We start from the raw sequence: 14,914 nt of genomic DNA on the forward strand, positions 1-14,914 counted from the left end.
CTGGGACGAGACGGCCCTTGTGTCAGACTGCTGGAAATCTGAGACACTGGTGTGGAGGTGTTGAAATGGACAGCACATTTTGCATGTGCTAAAAATGCCCAGATCACGTCTACGGGGTCGTTGCATATTGTTGTGCACCTTGTGCACAAGTATGTACTTGTGCCCTGCTCACTAAAACTGTAAAATTATTGCTCAGTGAGAAGCACTCTTCTCTCAGAGAGCAACACCATCCAAATGAGATTTTCTTTCTTAGTTCACAGTGATTTGACACAAACGCATCCATCTGTTTGGGGAATGAGATTTATTCTGGATCCTAAGGAATATTTTCATATTCATATTTCTAATATGTCATTACCATTTGCTTCTGTCAGCAGAGTTATGACTGTAATAATATCTACAGTTCTGTAAATGTATCTTTCCCAAGTGCAATATAGAAAAGCCATTTATGGAATCATTAGTTTTATGAGTTACGTTCAATGTACAGGTTTTATCCCCCTGCCAAAATGGCAAAAGAACTCAATGTGGAAATCTTTGAATGCTATGAATTTGAGAGTGGGACTAGTTAACATGTAAGAGATCAGTTCATAGTGGATAGATAGTCAAATTTCAAATGCAGTGAAATGGAAGAGAAAGCGTGACTCATCTTTCATTATCATTGCAAATAACTCTCAAAAGTCACTCGAGGTCAACTGTGATTTGCACAATAACATCGTTGTTATAATAAACCAATTTGCTTTTTTTTGGGCAACTCAAATGAAATATAATTTCAAACATGCAGCTAAATGTTTTGAGATTCTCTCATTCTGCTTTTGGATGAGGGTTTTACTGACAGTACAAGTTTAATGCACAAAATCAAGGAGAGTTTTAGCATTTTGACAAGTGTGTTTACAAATCCCAGTCTGAGTTTGTGGTCAAACAAAGTTCTGTCTGATTACTAATAACTGCCTGTCTGTCACCTCCCAAACTGTCTAACGGTAGGCCACTTCTCCTTCTCACATCACATCTCTCAGATCTTTGACAGCAAAACCTGACTGACTTCTACTTTGCTTAAATAAAACTTCACGCTCAATAAAAACAGAAAAGAGTTGGTTTCGCCTCAGAGCCCAAACAGAGATCATGCGACGTAACTTTAAGGATGAGGTTTAATTGTAGATAAGTGCTTGTGCCGTTCCCACAAGATCCAGCGCATATTCTGGGTTGTGGGCGGAACACCTGACACCACTGCAAGACCCAGAAGTGGTCTGCAAGCTTAACATGTGTAGTGTAAAGGAAGGAATATTTGTCGAGCACATTAGCTCACCCAGGGGTTCCTATTGTCTGTGAGGGAATGGCTTTCAACAGCTCGATGCACTCCCTTTCTCTCTTTTGGGCCTGCGTGTGTGGGAGGCTGTGTGGGTTTCCCCACTCTGAAAGAGCACAGGAACCTGCCTCCCCAAACGGCCCGTCTAAGCGCAATCTGGACGCCAGGGCAGAGGAGAGAGGACAGGACAATGTGTAGAGCGGAGGAGCTACATCGTGGGCTGGGGGTTTTTGCTTCCCGAGGAGTCCCAGGGGGCCTCGGGGGCGCTGAGCTGGCTCGTCGATACTTTTCATGCAGGTGAAAGGACACACGATGTCTCCACCTCCCACGCCCGGACACTGGCGGATTCTGGACGCGCGAGCTCCCAACTGTGGGGCAGTGAGCCAGATAGCGACGTGGCAGCCGAGGCACAAGGAGCGCTTGGGTAGCCACGCAGCCCGGCGGCCCATCACCGACAAGCACGTGCTCAGAGTTGAGGTTTATTCAAATTTGCGCTATTAACCAAGCATGATTTCCCCTTTTTCTCAAGCTCTGGTTCATGAAGCACAGCTCACATCCTTCCATACTGCATATTTGTCTCTTCTTTCATTTTCTTTTTCTTCAACCCTTTCTTTTATCGCTTCTCTGTTGCTTTATCCACTGTTTCCACAACTCTCCTCATTACACTTCCTCCCTCTCTGTCATCACTTTAATATGTAATATTAAATATCAAAATATAACGTATATGAAGACAAAACTGACCTCCAGAGAGGGACGATAGTAGCAGGGACAAACACCACCAACCAACCAACAAACAAACAAACTTACTAACCGTGTTTTATTTCAGCATTAAGTGAAAGACAAAATTTAGAAAAGTAGAACAAAGTAGGACTCAGCACTGGAGATTCTGTAAGATATTTATTTCAACACCTGTGCGATGGCTTTCTATCAGTAAGACGTCTTGTTTGGATCTTGTTAGTTACAATTTAGATTAACCACACTGGCTGTGTAGATCATACAGTATACACACATGGAGTATGGACATATGGACACATGGACACATGCAGTACAGACACATGGACACACGCAGTACAGACACATGGACACATGCAGTACAGACGCATGGACACACGCAGTACAGACACATGGACACATGCAGTACAGACACATGGACACACACAGTACAGACACATGGACACACACAGTACAGACACATGGACACATGCAGTACAGACACATGGACACACACAGTACAGACACATGGACACATGCAGTACAGACACATGGACACACACAGTACAGATACATGGACACATGCAGTACAGACACATGGACACACGCAGTACAGACACATGGACACACGCAGTACAGACACATGGACACACACAGTACAGACACATGGACACACGCAGTACAGACACATGGACACACACAGTACAGACACATGGACACACGCAGTACAGACACATGGACACACGCAATATGGACTCTGTAAAGAGGGAGCACATTCTGCCCTGTAGAGAGGACAGCTCCAGCTCTATTCCACTGTATAGCTTTTCTTTTTTTTTCAATGAATTATGACTCGATTCACATTTGTCTGGACGCTCACTGGACACCCACAGAGCTCTGTCTTCTTGAACACATTGTGCTGGGAACAGGACCAGCTATGCACATGACTCACTACATCGGGATATTCACGTTCATCCCGGGGAGACAGTCAGAACAATTTCAGCCTGTTAAAGTCCACAGAATTCGCATGTGCCTGCTGATTAGCAGTGACTCCCTTTACTTAAACGGGTTCAGGTCGGGATCGTGGCACACGGCAGAGCTGCTGGCCTGCACAGCTAGATGTGGTGAACATGGATCTTCACTGATGATACCTGCAAAGAAAATAAATTGATAAGATCAAAAGGAGAGAAATGAAAGATATCCTATCTTGTTCAGTTATCGAAACTGTCAAATTGTCATCTGTATAGTTCAGGTTAGGCAGTTTTAAAGTAATCAATCGAATTAGATTAGGAGGGTCTGTCTATGATACTCCTAAAGTCCCAAGAGCAACTGGTGAGTCTCTGTCTTCGCTCTTGCTACTGCAGAGTTTCCAGATTAGTGTTAGTGTAGTTTTATTATAGGTACTGAACCATTCAAAGTAGCTACAGCATTATATGCCATCAGATTCATTACAGAATAGTTAGTGAGGACTTTTAGAGGTTAAAGCATTCTTTCTTATTCCTAAAGTTGCTGTCTTTTTTTTCATTATGACAATGTATAAATATGTCTGAAGGGCTCTAAGATATGAGTCACCTGACCGTACTGCCGTTACCCTACTCTCTATTAGCAATAATTATGGGACACTTGGCCAAAGTACGCAGCACTGACCAAAACAAACAAAGTACTTGAGCTGATGATATCATCTGATAATAAGCAGCAGTGCTGAACGACGGGGAGAGGTGGTTTGGTTGGAGTTTCCAGGCTGCACAGAAGCAGGTCCTGTGAAGAGATCTTCACCTCTGTTCTGTGCTTTTAGGTCTCTTATAGTATCTGATGCCTTCTGAGTTTGTGTAAAGAGCTTTGTTTGTGTATTAAACGTTCACTGTTCATTCATGTTTGAACTCTTAGTATGATGTTGGAAAATGACAGAAAACATCTGAAGTCATTATTAATCTTTCTGAACTACTTATATGGGTATAATCCTTAAAAAATAAACTTAAATATTATATGTTTAATAAATAAGTGTTTATTCAGATACAAATTTTTATTTATTATTATCAATATCAAACATAAACATTAGACAAGTCAAAATAATATGCTTATAGACAACAGGATGCACTAATGCGTTTCATATTTTTGTTAATGCAAAAGCACATCAAAATCCCCCGCGTTGAAGTGACATCTTCTGTGTCTGTGTACGTGGGGGATTTTACCATGTGTTACAGCATGGCGTTACATTTATGACATTTAAACTGTACTGGCTTGGTGTGAGCTGCTACTGTTCCTGTACCCACATATACACACATAGATATGACACGTCAGAGTACTTTTATTAGGACAAGATATTTATTTGTTATGTTACTAAAGAATGACAACATCCAGAATTATGTTTAGTACATCATGTCCTCTGTATGACATAAGTTTGCATTTGAATACAAGAATTCTATTCTATTACTCTATTATCTGGCTTATTCATTACACTTAGCCTAATTGTTTTCCACAAAATTCATCACTGCCACTGGTCCAAGGTTACACAATAAAATGAAAAATTGCTATATTTGTGCTCTGTATTTACACTTTCCAGTTGCATGTTTTTACCTTATTTTCAATCTGTATTTATTTAATATCCTTGTGCTGTTTCTGTGCCAGCCACTGTTAAAGTCACTGGGTAAAAGTTACACTGTAAACAAATTACTCATTTGATTTATTGCAGAACAACTGCAGTTCCTTGTTCAGTACTTGTACTTTTTGTCCGTGGTCATACATGAGTTGTATTTTAAATTTTGCAGAACTGGAAAAAAAAAAAAAAAAGCTCACCTTTTGTGAGTGTATGACTTATATGTTCTGTTTCACAAGCCCTAGTACGTTCATGTACGCTGAATGAACCAACCAAACCAACCGTACTAGGCAAGAAAATGCTTTTGATTGAGAATCCAAAACGCGAGGCTTTTCTTGTGTCTAGATTGAGATCTAGATTTAGATTGTGAGCTTGTTTTTTATTTTGTAAAGTGGTGATCTGGCGCCCTCCAATGGTAAATTAGAAACACTGCCCACTTCACCAATACATAGGACAATCAGTAAAATATTTTTTTATCGCGATTTAACTTATTTTCCTAAAACGTATTTATTAAATATAATAAGTACCACTTAGCACAAAGAAAAAAAAGAAAATACGAGAATCCAAATAAAATATTAAAACTAAGCCGGAAGTGACGCTATAGCGGCGTCATGTGTTTTCCCGCGAGAGGAAGTTGTTGTTTCCGCTCGTCTCTCGCCGTCCGGTGTAAACGGAGCCCCTGGTCCCGGAGCGCGAGCGCGAGCGCCCGACACTCCCATGTAGTTTTTAGTCGTGGCTGATAAGGAATGGAGGTGGTGGACAGTCCTGTTAACCTCGTAAGTGTCTGTCTGTTGGTCAGCTTATCTTAGCCCGGCTTAGCTTATTTTAGCCAGCTAGCGTTAGCCGAGTGCTCGTGGCGGAGCGCATGAACTGAGACATCGCGGTTTGTCCGCTGACATACGAGGCCGCGCTTTGGCATCAACTACCCCACAACTAACCCCCCCACCACACTACCCCTTAGCACCTGGGGCTTTGTGATGTCGAGGCTTTAAGGTGCTCTAAATAGCTAGGCTAGCTAGCAGGTGTTAGCTGGGCCACCTGGCGGTTTAAAACACGAGCGTGTCCTTCACGTTGGACTTGGTGTCGGAGCTCGCGTCCTGCACCTGTAGGTTGTAGCTCCCAGAGGAGGCTAGCTGTGTGGGGGGACGTGTGTAGCTTAGCTGGCTAACTGGGTATCGGCTGCATCATTTTTCATTCTGTTGTGCATCGTTTTAAGATTTGGGACTCCGTTATCTGGCCTTTCATTGTTGGCACGGACTCGTAGTGCAGTAGGTTCCCAAGTCTGGGATGTAACCCAGTCGATAGTAACTAGGCGTAAAGAGACTTAATAGTGCATTAGGCAGACCAGACTAAAAGTTGTGGTGATCTCTTGCTGGTGCCCGACGACATTTTGCTCTCTCCTCTCAGGCTCATCAGCAGTGCAGGAAAGCAGACCGTTTGCTGGCTTCTGGCAGATATGAAGAAGCCATCACTTGCCATAGGAAAGCTGCAGGTTAGTTACTGCTTCAGAAACCAAAGCTCAGGGTTGAGCTGTGTGTCTTACAGGGTGGATTCACACACACGGTATAGTGGTGATGCAAGTCCTCATTTCCTGCTTCCTGTGATGGTTCACTGAAGTGTGGGGTAACGTGTCATTGTCCATGTTTCAGAACTTCTGAAGGAAGCCATGAAACTCACGGAGTGTGAGCAGGTAGGCCCAACCTTTCCATTCCTCAGTGCAACCTTTCAGGAAAGTTGCTCATCCCATTTCAGATAGGGGCACAAATAGTAGGTGTAATGTAATTTTAGTACCAAACGTATATGAGATGAAAGTATAGATTTATTGACATAAACAGCTTTTTTTTTTTTTGGTTTATCTGTTGGTAGGATGCAGTCTGTGGTTTTTATCAGCAGTGGACTGTAATGCTGAGATGTGTTGAGAAAAAGTGGATCTTCTGTGCTGAGTGATTTATTGAGGCTGTGTTTGTGTGGCGTTCAGGCTCGCCTGTCCCTGGAGCTCCAGTGGGACAGTCACTTGAAGCAGCAACAGTTGATCGAGGAGCGGTGGAAATGGAGCAGGCGAGAGGGCAAGCCCCGACAGCGGCAAACGCTCCCCACCTTGTCCTCAGAGCAGCCCCTCGCCCAGGTGCCTCGCCCCTCCGCCAGCCAGGCTGCCCGGCCCGACCCCACAACGGTGGCACCCGAGCGCGAGTACGACACCTGGCTGTACCTGCTGAAGAACAAGGGCGGTGGGCCGGAGCCGTGCACTGGCAGCAAGGCCCACAAGGACGACAAGACGCGCCTGGAGGAGCAGCAGACCACCATCGAGGACCTGCGGCGCCTCATCGACCGGCTGGTGGGCGAGAACGAATGGCTCACCCACGAGAACGAACGCCTGCGTGCTGAGAACGCCCGCCTGCGCAAGGAGCCCGAAGCCGACGCCGACTTTGTGGAGCGCTCGGAGCTATGGGTGCTGCCGCGCGCAGCCGAGGAGCGCAAGGCCAAGGACATTCCCATCCCGCACCTCCCACCTCTGGAGATGCCGCCTCAGGAGATCTCCCTGGAGGACCTGCCCGCCCTCGAGCTGCCCGAGGACATCCTGCAGGAGCTGGACGGAGAGAAGCTGTGAGCGGACGCCTGCCTGTGTGCGGAGTGGGGATTGGCGCCAAGGTGTTGGCCTGTTCCTGACTGTGGCTGCGCAGCGATAAGGACTGGCTCTTAGCCGCTGAAAGCTCGTGTTTTGCTAACGTTTCTGATCCTCTTTAATGAAGCCCCAACTAGGTACTGCAGCTATTTGATATAAAAGAAATATAAAACAGAACGCATTTTGCAGGACTCGTGCCTTTTTTGGAATATTTTGATTGTATTAAGTCCTACATGTTGAACTGACGTGAGAAGAATGTTTGTTTGTTGTGACTGACGGGCTCTGGGAGCACGTGATTGAGTCTGAGAAAACATCAGAGTATGACCTTAGTCAGGACATGGGCCCTACCGCACACACACACACACAGGGACGGTGAGCACTGTGAATTTCATCTACATGGTGTGTGTGTGTGTGTGACTGTGATCAGGCATGTGTTTGTGTGGCTACCAGACTTGTCATGAGATTTTCTGTTCTGAATGTGCGTGTGGGAATGTTTTTGGAATGTTGTGGAAAACCATGAGCACGCTGCTTCGTTGTTTCTGATGGCGTCCTGTCTTTTCCACTGTTGACGTACTCACTGGTTGGCTTCCCAATCCACTGCTTATCGCGTGTCCTGTGGAGGTCTTGAACTTTGCTGTTGTTTGCGTAGCTGGAAGGCCTCCGTCCAACCTCCCCCCTCAGTACAGAGCCCGCTAGCACCAACTACGGCCCTCTGGTTTCATCTCATTAGAAAATCTCCAGGACACACTAAAGTGTGTCAGCATGCTCGTGTTAGTGCTTTGTGGTCCTGCATAATCCCACAGAAGGAACCTGTCACCAAACAAGCCAGCAATAACACACCACCCTGTCTGATTACGCACAGGATGGCGATCGTACAACCACAGGCGTCGGGACACATTTTTGTTTGTTTCTTGTATTTGCAAGATGATTGTGTGGCATCGTAGAGTTTTGTGAACAGGAGTAACTGACTCAAAGGAAGGACCTGAAGCCTTTCATGAATGTTCAAGCCAGGATCTTTGTAAACTATCTCAAACATAACGTCATTTTGTTGTTATGTTGTTCTTTTCCTGAGGCCTAATTCGTACTGTAATCAATCAACAGTTGATTGTTTGTTTTGATCACACAGTTAATATTTTTCAGGTAACTGTGATTTTTACTTTGAATATGCAGGATGGTTGAGTCCACACAATCATACAGTACATCACAGTGTCAGGTTCAGCCAGTCCAGTGTCACACTATTCAGGAGTAAAGGAATTCCTTCCATATGTGAGGGAAGACGAGAGCTTTTTATTGATGGCGCAGAGCAGCTGTGAACCGGCACACTGGATTTGTGTCATGAAGAGGGAACCAATTCCACATTTTTTTAATTTAATGTTTAGATTTAATTGTTGGTTTACAGCAGTGATCAGGTGCATCGAAATTCTCTTCCACTTTTGTTTCCGTGCAATGTAAAAAATGTTCAGAAATCATATGATAAAAGTAACTTTTTGTTCATGCATGAATGGCAATTGTAGCTGTAAGTATAATATTGTTAAGATATTAAAAATGAGGACTATGCTATAAGCGTGCTTGTTTGTTCTTCATAAACACCTCACTGAAACTTTCTCCGAAAGTAGAGCGTGTGAAGTACATAATCAAGCCAGGCTGTGGGAATATGGGCCTGCGTCCTAGTTGCGATGTGCTAACCAGTACAATGCGCAGTCCTTGCTAGCAGCCCCCTCTAGTGTTGTATCGGTGTATGACATGTTTCCACCGTGGGAAAACATGACGTTTGTTATGGCCGTGCATCCTTTTAACTGCTCATATAAAGTATCGTCCGTCGCGCTAGTGGAGCAATGCGGCATTTCTAACATAGATTGTTCAGAATGACTAACGGTACCAAAGAATGTCTGATATTGATCATAAATCGGCTCTGATAGAGCCCTGTAATTCACCGCGTGAGCACACGTGGGGAATCAGGTGCACGGTATTGAGTACACGAGCTATAGTCTGCAGTATTGAAGGCCAGTAGAGTTCCGCGTGAACTGCATTAGCGGCCGTAAGAGCGCGCTCGCCAGCAGTCACGAGCGAGGCTAATTAAAGCGCGAGGGACCTTCAGCTTCATCGCCAAGCTGCCGCCGTTTCTCTCAGCGCTCGCAGGCAGATCAAGAGCAGCCGGGTACACGTCCGCCTTGAGCGGATCTCTTTGATGCTCGCGGCCCGTTAACGAGGGCTGCAGGGGCGCCGAAGCCCCGCGTGCGCGCTCGGACTGTTAAGCACGAGCTTCAGAGTGCTGTGCTCCGTTGCTTCTGAGCCTCTAATGATCCCACGTCTGTTGATCAGTCAGTGAGTGAGAGAGTGTGAGAGAGAGAGAGAGAGTGTGTGTGTGTGAGAGAGTGAGTGTGTGAGTGAGAGAGAGAGAGAGCGAGAGAGAGAGAGAGTGTGTGTGAGAGAGTGTGAGAGAGTGAGTGTGTGAGTGAGAGAGAGAGAGAGAGAGCGAGAGAGAGAGAGAGTGTGTGTGTGAGAGAGTGTGAGAGAGTGAGTGTGTGAGTGAGAGAGAGAGAGAGAGAGAGAGCGAGAGCGAGCGAGCGTTACTGACCCGAGACCGTCGTTGCTGAGCTGTTTTACGGAAGACAGAAGCCGGTTCTTTGATAAATCCATTTTAATGGAAAATGTAAAACCCTTTTGAACTTCAATGTACAAAGCATGTAACACTTGCACTCTTAAAATCTGAAATCGAAGCAAGCCATGTTTTAAAAAAATACATCAGTGAATGTATATATGTATATATTTACACAGCATAGTAAGTTTTTCTTTTTTTTAGCATTATCAACTTCAAAACTTCACCATAGTAAATCTTAACAAAAGAGAAAAAGAAATGAGACAATTTTCTTAAATAAATTACAACTTTTTGTAAATGTCTCCATTTTACAGTGAATACTTCTTAATAAAATGCTGAAGTGTGTTATTCATTTAGGCTTTCTTTACATAATATAACTTTACAATGTTTACAATAGTTTGGCAGTTAAAATTTTTTCAAAAGATATGGCATGAGGACTGCAAATTCAGCAACGATTCCCAAAGTACAGGCAACAGCTGGTGTCCGGATCCGTTCTCACAGTAGCCGTCTCAATGTAGTGAGCTGTCAGGATCCCAAATAGCAAACTGTACAAGTCCCATTTACATTTGATCTAGAACAAAGCGTAGAACTCCTAAAAAATAAATACGTCATTCTTACGGAAACAATATACAGTATGAAAGAAAGTAAAAAACAAAACAAAGAAAAGAAAAGACAACCACTAAACTCTGAACAGCAGTGCTGCTGCTCGCACATTATCTTCAGTTATTTTTATTATTCTCCGTAAAATCACAGTTAACCTGAAGCGTTCGGGCTATACTGCTATGGTGTCAGTAACAAATAAATAGCATTTTCCTGTCTTTTTATTTTTCTTCTCTTAAAGTCTGCTTGGCACTGGAGGTTCATGATGTGAAGGTTAGTGTGCATATTTGGGGTTAAGTGACGACTGTAGGCGTGCCGACGCAGGCCGGAGGGAGGGGTCACAAGGTCACGAGCTCCTCCTCCAGCCCCTCAGCACCACTCTGTTTTAATGTTCCCACAGCATCCTTTACACAGTGGTAAAAGATGTTCTTGACCTGAGAGAGAGAGAGTGAGGAGAGAGAGAGGGAGGAACAGACTTTCAGTGACAATTTGGATGACAGCCAGACTCTGACTCATGTGCTTAAAATAGCCAGAACAGACTGCTGAGATGAAAGGGGCAAAAATACTAAATTACACAGGAACACGTTAACGGCCACAGCACTGATCACAGGGCAGCGTGTCGCTGCTGAGACCCGCTAGGCCTGAACTACGGGGCCACTGTGTTCAGCAAGACTAGTAGTTCCTCTTTACAGAACTTTACAGACATACAGAAATCCAACATAAACCGGGGAACACGTACAGTCTCACACATAGACTGATAAAAGGACAGACGGACAGAGAGCTCGTGCGATTTCATGCTGTCATGCACACTCGCAATCTCTCGGCGGAATCTATGGCACGGAGGATGTTGAGGGCTTGGTGGGTGTGGAGGACCTCAGAGACAGTGGAGAACTGCCAGAGGAGGCGTGGAGGTGGTGAGGTGAAGGTGAGCTGGAGGCACAGAGGAGGCTCTTACCTGTAGCTTATCTTCATAGTTGATTTCTTCTTTGGAGGAGCGCAGCTCCTGTGTCAGGTGAAAGGAGTGCACCACATGCTCCGGTGAGACAAAGTCGTTGATCACCTGCACACAGCTGTGCAGGTTCTGCACCTGCAGGAGTGAGGGACAGTGAAGCGGGTTGAGCGCGGGACGAGCGTGGGGCCGCTGTCATGCAGCATGGCCTCCGTGCTCACACTCCTCGCTGTCGTGCTCGCCAAGCCTCAGTCTTTTCTTCATCATCAAGTTGACCATGCGACATCACTGGTTGTTGTCTACAGTTGGTCTAAACAGTGCTTTATGAACACTACAGTTTATGTATGAAAGTGTGAAACTGTGCGGAAGTGCAAATGGCGCCTTGATCTGTAAAGTTAACGGCAGCACGAGGTCTCACTGCTGCCCCCTGACACTAGCTGCTGCACCGCTACAGGAAATTTTAGAATTACATGGATATGGGAGATGTTTAAGCAGAAGAGGGTGATGAGTGTTGAGACCTGGTGCAGGGCTCCGGCGGGGATGAGGACAGAGTCTCCCAGGAACTGCACGACGGTCCAGCCCTGCACGCCGTATTCCTCCATCAGACGCTGACGTAGCTTACGGGTGAGGTAGCAGCCAGCCTCGCGCACAGGGTCGTGTTCCGGAAGAATGTCCACGCCCTGCTCCTTGGCGATCTGGCAAAGAAGCAGGCTTGGGTCAGAGACTCACATTATAGGTCATAAATCACAAAGGTTCTGTTTCAAAGGAAAAATCTTCAAGATGACACGACAGGACTGGCCTGGGTCAACTTAGCCCATGTGTTTTAATCTACCATAAGACATGTAGAAGTGTAATAATAATATGACATATATAATATCCACAGCCCATGGCCCTAAGGAGTCATTAGACATGGGCTTTGAAGCTGTGTACTGGTGGTCTCGTGTCTGTTAAACTAGACAGACACCCTGAGGACTACAGACATACGTTCACACACATTCCTTATCTACTAATATAAATACTACTCACCCTCCTTAAGAATTTATCCACACATTGTACTTAACGCAACAGCACATAGTGCTCATCAAAACATCCAGATCTAAGACGAACTATGGTAGATCTGCCCAAATCTAATGGGCCACCTAATGGACGGCATTTGTGCCCGACAGGCAGGCGCTGGACAGAGAGGTGCTTGGTTTGCTCTGGGATTGCGGTGTGTGTGAGGGAAAGGTCAGGCTGAGGACACCTCCCCGGGACACGCCTTTAATCCGGCTGTCGTCTGCGTGACGGCAGGCAGCCAGGAGCCACAGAAAAGCAGAGAACTGGCTTCCAGGCAAGGAAGGTAATTAAACACACCCTGTAAAAGTTCCCTCGGGAGAAGGGAACATTTTATAAGGACGTCCAGTAAGTGAGAGCGCATGAGAGACAGAGAGAGAGAGAGAGAGAGAGAGGTAGAGAGTGTGCAGGAAGAGAGTGATGAGAGAGAGAGGGAGAAAACGAGAGGAAGAGTAGAAGGGAGAGAGGGAAAAACGAGGGGGGAGAGGGGAAACAGAGGAGAGGAAGAGAAGGACAGTAAAAAGGAGTGTGAGAGAGGGAGTAGGAAGGAGTGAGAGAGAGACAGAGAGAGGGAGGGAGGGAGCGAGAGAGAGGGAGAAAGTGCTCTGCTGCATTCATGTGTCAAATGATTCTAAAAGGGAGGAAGCAGGAACTGTAAATAACCTTGTGCAGAAACTCTTTCACTTTCTCCACGTCTTTGCTCACATAAACATGCCACAAGGCTCCAGGAGTCTCACTCGAGTCCTTTAACCTCTTCTTCACGTTGTCATCCAGATCCTCCTCCTCCAGCCTCTTCAGCACACCTGAGAGGTTAGTACCAACACATGAATATATTACTTACACACACACACTCACTCACACACACACCGAGAGGTTAGTACCAACACATGAATATATTACTTACACACACACACACACACACACACACACACACACACACACAGAGAGGTTAGTACCAACACATGAATATATTACTTAAACACACACACACACACACACACACTGAGAGGTTAGTACCAACACATGAATATATTACTTACACACACACACTCACTCACACACACACCGAGAGGTTAGTACCAACACATGAATATATTACTTACACACACACACACACACACACACACACACACACACAGAGAGGTTAGTACCAACACATGAATATATTACTTAAACACACACACACACACACACACACACACTGAGAGGTTAGTACCAACACATGAATATATTACTTACACACACACTCACACATTGAGAGGTTAGTACCAACACATGAATATATTACTTACACACTCACTCACACACACACTCACACACACTGAGAGGTTAGTACCAACACATGAATATATTACTTACACACACACACACACACACACACACACACACACACACACACACACACACAAACACACACTCACTCACACTCACACTAGGTTAGTACCAACACATGAATATATTACTTACACACACACACACTCACTCACTCACTCTTACTCACTCACTGAGAGGTTAGTACCAACACGTGAATATATTACTTACACACACACACACACACACACACACACACACACACACACACACACACACACACTGAGAGGTTAGTACCAACACATGAATATATTACTTAAACACACACACACACTCACACACAGAGGTTAGTACCAACACATGAATATATTACTTACACACACACACACTGAGAGGTTAGTACCAACACATGAATATATTACTTACACACACACTCACACATTGAGAGGTTAGTACCAACACATGAATATATTACTTACACACTCACTCACACACACACTCACACACACTGAGAGGTTAGTACCAACACATGAATATATTACTTACACACACACACACACACACACACACACACAAACACACACTCACTCACACTCACACTAGGTTAGTACCAACACATGAATATATTACTTACACACACACACTCACTCACTCACTCTTACTCACTCACTGAGAGGTTAGTACCAACACGTGAATATATTACTTACACACACACACACACACACACACACACACACTCACTCACTCACGCACGCACGCGCACGCACGCACGCACGCACACGCAGTCACACTCACTAAAAGGTTAGTACCAATACATGAATATATTACTTACACACACGCACACACACGCACTCCTTTGAAGGGAGTGCGGCGTCTAAAAGCACACAGATGAGGAACGATCATGAGCGTCGGCTTTGCCGTCACCCTTCCCTCCTTCCTCCTCCCTCCTGCCGTGGGTTTATAAATAGTGCTGGGCCAGCATGGGAGCTGGAGGGGAGGGGAGGGGAGGGGACTCCCAGCCAACTCAAGTGTTCCTGTCAGCTCTGCAGTAATCTTTCTGTATTCCGAGGGGACCTTTCTCCATCAGTCACGTCGGAGAGGACAGCTGGGGGCATTAATGCTAGCTCCACCCCCTCCACCCCAATGCCACGATCCGGCCACATAAAGCTCGGGTG

General features: G+C 45.4%; 2 protein-coding genes across 7 annotated transcripts in view; one reads left to right on the forward strand and one right to left on the reverse strand.

Moving 5' to 3' along the window:
* The first annotated feature begins 5,235 nt into the window (after positions 1–5,235).
* Positions 5,236–8,790, forward strand: nrbf2b (nuclear receptor binding factor 2b). Its single transcript, XM_027021682.3, has 4 exons — positions 5,236–5,380; positions 6,012–6,096; positions 6,254–6,294; positions 6,583–8,790. Exons 1-4 carry the CDS (start codon positions 5,351–5,353, stop codon positions 7,210–7,212), a joined length of 786 nt encoding a protein of 261 aa, XP_026877483.1. The 5' UTR covers positions 5,236–5,350; the 3' UTR covers positions 7,213–8,790.
* Positions 8,791–9,850: 1,060 nt separating this feature from the next.
* Positions 9,851–14,914, reverse strand: part of jmjd1cb (jumonji domain containing 1Cb) — an 80,620-nt gene continuing 75,556 nt past the window's right edge. For all 6 annotated transcript variants that reach the window (XM_081697382.1, XM_081697381.1, XM_035533798.2 and 3 more), the window contains 4 exons: positions 13,092–13,231; positions 11,894–12,070; positions 11,382–11,513; positions 9,851–10,860 (listed from right to left, as the gene is read on the reverse strand). In XM_081697382.1, the coding sequence (XP_081553508.1) occupies positions 10,765–10,860; positions 11,382–11,513; positions 11,894–12,070; positions 13,092–13,231 (545 nt within the window). In that variant the 3' untranslated portion in view covers positions 9,851–10,764. The remainder of the gene's footprint in view (positions 10,861–11,381; positions 11,514–11,893; positions 12,071–13,091; positions 13,232–14,914) is intronic.

Source organism: Electrophorus electricus, chromosome 15 (assembly GCF_041902795.1).
Source record: "Electrophorus electricus isolate QZ-2024a chromosome 15, ASM4190279v1, whole genome shotgun sequence".
In the NCBI taxonomy this organism is placed as follows: domain Eukaryota; kingdom Metazoa; phylum Chordata; class Actinopteri; order Gymnotiformes; family Gymnotidae; genus Electrophorus; species Electrophorus electricus.